Source organism: Notothenia rossii (genome assembly GCF_949606895.1).
Source record: "Notothenia rossii genome assembly, contig: scaffold_404, whole genome shotgun sequence".
NCBI classification, from domain to species: domain Eukaryota; kingdom Metazoa; phylum Chordata; class Actinopteri; order Perciformes; family Nototheniidae; genus Notothenia; species Notothenia rossii.
In genome coordinates this window covers 2055-7628 of record NW_027639484.1, presented here as the reverse complement: position 1 = coordinate 7628, position 5574 = coordinate 2055, and the positions used below count along the sequence as shown (strand labels likewise).

The window sequence follows — 5574 nt, the reverse complement described above, 5'->3', positions numbered from 1 at the left end:
GTATAACATCAGGTGACTTTAAGGGGTATTTCTGTATAACATCAGGTGACTTTAAGGGGTATTTCTGTATAACATCAGGTGACTTTAAGGGGTATTTCTGTATAACATCAGGTGACTTTAAGGGGTATTTCTGTATAACATCAGGTGACTTTAAGGGTATTTCTGTATAACATAAGGTGACTTTAAGGGGTATTTCTGTATGAAATAAGGTGACTTTAAGGGGTATTTCTGTATAACATCAGGTGACTTTAAGGGGTATTTCTGTATAACATCAGGTGACTTTAAGGGGTATTTCTGTATAACATAAGATGACTATATTAGTCTAATAAAATAAAAATAAGGGGCCTTGATTAAACTCATGAGGGTGAATTTAAGCGCTTCTTTCTGTTCAGGCAGATTCTCGGTCACCTCTGTTTACTTTATTTTCCCAGCATTCCCTGCTCGCTTTCTTTTCCGCCATCTTCCCCCTCACAGTTACGGTAAGATCCAACATGTCCGAGAAAAGTGTCGAGAAACTCGTTAAATCCGCAGCCGTTCATCCCGATAACCATCAGTAACTATCGGGGGGAGAGTCCTCTGGACAGCGGGGGGAGGTTATCCGCGTTTAGAGCCGCGATGGAGGAGATTTAGCCCGGATTGAGAGAGAGGAGCTAACAGAGCAGAGAGGCTCCGGAGAGACAGCGAGGTGTCTGAGGAGCTGCAGCCGGGGAGGGAGCCTGATTCCCGGAGAGACTCAGGGAGGAGTGTCGGTGTTCATTGTGGAGCTTATAGAGAGAAACGTGGTGGTGTTTCAGCGAAAGGAGCTAGCGTTAGCCTGTTAGCATGTGGGTCATACTTAGCACTCATTCAGCTATGTAGATGTAAAATAAAACATATTAATTATGGATTGTTAAAAGTATAATGTATTTGTTGATCCAGTTTAGGACATCATGTTATAACTTTGACTGAGAATAATGTGGCCATTTGATGCTAAATGCAGTCATTGATGCTGCTTGTTAGCATGTTAGCTTCAGTGTGTGTCTGCAGGAGGAACAGCAACATGTGTCAGTGTTTCAAAGTGCTTTAATCGGGTCTAAAAACATACAGGAACGAGCTGAGAGTCCAACCTGCTGTTAGCATGTTAGCTTCAGTGTGTCATGTGCGGCTGCAGACTAACATGTTCTGTTTATGGTGTGTTGGATAGTGTTGTCTCTAAAGAGGATGTTGAGTTCTGCCTCCTGATCCCACTCAGAGCTAAACCCTGAGCAGTGTGTGGCTGGGGTTCCTCCCTGTAAACATGAAGTGGGACCAAACTCCTCTAAAGCCAGACTAGTCACGTTTTAATGCTAAATCTGAGGTGGGATTTTATACATCAGTTGTTTCTCTTCCTGACGATGTGCTGGACGCTGTCCTGATGTCTCTGGACGAGTTGTGATGAGACTAAATAAGAGTTTGATGATCAGTGACATAAAGGCGTAATGGGTTCATTTAAAATGTTGTTTCTGGACTGAAATGCCCTCGTTTATGAAATGTGCCCTCCCCCCACAGCATCTATATAATATCTAGTGTGAACTGGTTCAGTTGGACCTCAGGACGAGTTCCCGGCCTTTAACGTGCAGCTGGTTATCAGAGGAGGGATCAGTGGTTATTGATCTTTAGGGACCGGTCTGTGTTCCTGCTGCTGTGCGGTGATAAAGCTCTGAGATGTAACTGATCACTGATCTGTTTCAGGTGGATTCACCTGGAGAAGACTGACGATGCCTGGAAGGTGAGACCCTCTACGTTCAGTGTGTTCGAGTGTGTTCTGCAGACGTTACCAGCCAACACTAATCTGAGGAATATGTAATGTAGTTCTCTCTAAAGTCAGACTGCAGTGAGGCCGGCTCAGCGGCTAGAAGCTGCTCTGAGGTCACATTTCATGTTTCATTTATATTCTCTCCCTGGTCCCCGGCTTGAGCTTCAGCCTCAGATCCATGTATCTGTGATCCTCTCCAGAAGGAGTCATCACATACAGAGCATCAACTAGTTCCTGAACAGTGTCCTTCACATGCTGATATCCAAGAGAGGGAGTTCCTCAGTCACAAGATGGAGGAATAGAAAGCAGTATTCAATGTTTACTTCAGATTAGCTCCACGTCAGAAATGATCATGCTTGTCACATGTCTCTCTCCATAGAGGCTGAATCATCATGTTAATCACATAGCTATCATATGCCTCAAACAGTCCTGATGCTCTGCTAGGTAATCACACATCCTGTCATGTTCACAGCTACAGTTGATACCTTTGTGATCAGGGTACTCTCATGTTGGAGGAGGACTTTAGTCTCAACAGTATTATGTGTTTGTGTTTCAGACTATGGAGTAAGGCCATCTTCACCGGCTATAAGCGCGGGTCTGAGGAACCAGCGCGAGCACACGGCCCTGCTGAAGGTGGAGGGCTGCTACACCCGCACAGAGGTGGACTTCTACCTCGGGAAGCGCTGCGCCTACGTCTACAAGGCCAAGAAGTGAGTGCTCACACACACACACACACACACACACTCACACACACACAGACACACAGACACACAGACACACACACACACACACACTCACACACACACAGACACACAGACACACAGACACACACACACTCACACACTACGACACACACACTCACACTCACACACTCAGTCACACACTACGACACACACACACTCACACACTACGACACACACACTCACACACACACACTCAGTCACACACACACTCACACACACACAGACACACAGTCACACACTACGACACACACACAGACACACAGACACACACACACACACACACACACACACACACACACACACACTCAGTCAGTCAGTCAGTCACACACACACACACACACACACACTCAGTCACACACACTCAGTCACACACACACACACTCAGTCACACACACACACACACTCAGTCACACACACACACACACACACACACACACACACACACACTCAGTCACACACACTCAGTCACACACACACACACACACACACACACACACACACTCAGTCACACACACACACACACACAGAGACACACACACACACACACTCAGTCACACACACAGAGACACACACACACACACACACACACTCAGTCACACACACACACACACACACTCAGTCACACACACTCAGTCACACACACACACACACACACACACTCAGTCACACACACACACACACTCAGTCACACACACACACACTCAGTCACACACACACACACACACAGTCACACACACAGAGACACACAGAGACACACGACACACACACACACACACACACACACACACACACAGAGACACACAGAGACACACACACACACACACACACACACACACACACACACACACACTCAGTCACACACACACACACACTCAGTCACACACACACACTCAGTCACACACACACACACAGTCACACACACAGAGACACACAGAGACACACACACACACACACACACACACACACACACACACACACACACACACACACACACAGAGACACACACACACACACACACTCAGTCACACACACAGAGACACACACACACACACAGTCACACACACAGACACACACTCAGTCACACACTACACACACACACACACACCTGAGCAGGCCGTCGCATGACTTCAGTCTGACTCGTTTGTCGTGAGTCGGTATTTAGAGTCGTTGAAACTCAGATCTTTAATGAGAAGCTTCTGGTTTGATTCTGAGCGTCTTCACTTATTCCCACGTCCTCGTTCCAGACCTCTGACTCCCCCCCTGACTCTGACTCCCCCCCCCCTGACTCTGACTCCCCCCTGAAAGCCTGAAGACCCTCTCCCTCACCGTGCGCTTAGAGGTGCTCTAAAGCGCTTAAAGAGGAACATTTTAAAGTACACAAACTGGAGCAACAGATTTCGTGTGTAACAGACGCACTCCCCATGCCTACGTTTCCCACAATGCAACAGAGCAATGTCGATCAGACGGGGGTCAGTGATGATAAGTAAAAGGTCTGATTTCCCACAATCCCCTCTGCCGGCCTCAGCTCCCAGCATGCACTAGTGCTGCATGATGGTCCCAGCAGCTGCTGAGACAGGAAGTTACATTACAAACAGGATGTGACATCACAGCGAGTCTGTACAGAGATCCTACAGGCACCCAGTGATGATGTCATCCAACAGAACCAATCAGCACGCAGCGAGAGGCCGGGGGGGGGTGGGGCATGATCTCCAGTTTTCAACCTGAGACCCCCAGACTGTCACTCAAAATACACCTGAGAGAGGAGAGGTGTGCAAAACAGGAAACACCAACTAGAGACCTTCACAATAAAAGCATGAGCTGATTATAAATCACATTCTCATCTCATGATGTAACGAGAGGTCCCCCTCCTCAATTAGGGCTACTAGTTTGTCCTGGTTTAGTGTGTTGAAGTGTGTCATGTTGTCTTAATGTGTGTGTGTGTGTGTGTATGAAAGTGTTAATGTGCCCTGGGTAGTGTCCTCAGGAACACAGTGTGTGTGAGAGAGATGTGTGTTAACCCCTGACGTGTGTGTGTCCTCAGGAACAGTGTGTGAGAGATGTGTGTTTGTAACCCCTGATGTGTGTCCTCAGGAACACCGTGACCCCTGGAGGTAAACCCAATAAGACGCGTGTGATCTGGGGCAAAGTGACTCGCGCGCACGGCAGCAGCGGGATGGTGAGAGCGAAGTTCAGGAGCAACCTGCCAGCCAAGGCCATGGGCCACAGAATCAGAGTGGTGAGTTCTCCTGCAGTCCCTGAACGCACCGTCTGAACATCCAGATCCACTGCTCTCAGCTTTAATACTGTGTTCACTGCCTCTCTGTGGCCTCACTGCAGATTCTAGACACACACTGACCACCACCACGTTCAGTGGTTCACCGTCTGAGACGCAGCTTGCCCCTTCAATCATTTCCACACACGCACACACACTAAGCACACACACAGACACACACACACGACACACACTCACACACACACTCTAAGCAGGACACATTTAGTTTGTAAATGGTGACGTGTTGCTCTTCAGTCATCAGCACTGAAACATCCCATAATGTTAGCTCATCTGAAAGCGTGTCCCTGCAGCTCTGATGTCTCAGGTGTTTTATTGTGGCGGGGTCTGACTTCCTGTCTTCTCGTTTCAGATGCTGTACCCGTCTCGAGTCTGAAGAAGAAGAAACGTCTGATAAATAAAAACTGATTTACGTCCTCCGCTTCCTGTCTGATCTTTCCTTCACGTTATTCAAACTGTGGGCGAAAACTTTATTTAAAGGGTTAATAATCATAACTATTTAAACAGTGTGTGAAATGTAAACTCTTTGTTTCTGAAGTACTTGTTAATATACAGAAAGTGAGAAACGGTTTGAGAAAGGTAATACAATTCACTTTATTCTGAAGCCTCGCCCCCTCTAACAATAGCAGCCAATCAGGAGTTACTTTATTCTGAAGCCTCGCCCCCTCTAACAATAGCAGCCAATCAGGAGTTACTTTATTCTGAAGACCCACCCCCTCTAACATTGGGAGCCTGGAAGATGTTTGGTTTTTCTCTGAACTGATCTG

At 47.3% G+C, this 5574-nt stretch overlaps 1 protein-coding gene across 1 annotated transcript; it reads left to right on the top strand.

Moving 5' to 3' along the window:
* The first annotated feature begins 343 nt into the window (after nucleotides 1–343).
* Nucleotides 344–5223, top strand: rpl35a (ribosomal protein L35a). Its single transcript, XM_079696093.1, is given in 6 exon segments — nucleotides 344–479; nucleotides 1711–1747; nucleotides 2331–2367; nucleotides 2369–2484; nucleotides 4609–4753; nucleotides 5160–5223. Coding segments are annotated over 6 exon segments (480 nt in total). The 5' UTR covers nucleotides 344–358; the 3' UTR covers nucleotides 5184–5223.
* Nucleotides 5224–5574: the final 351 nt, after the last annotated feature.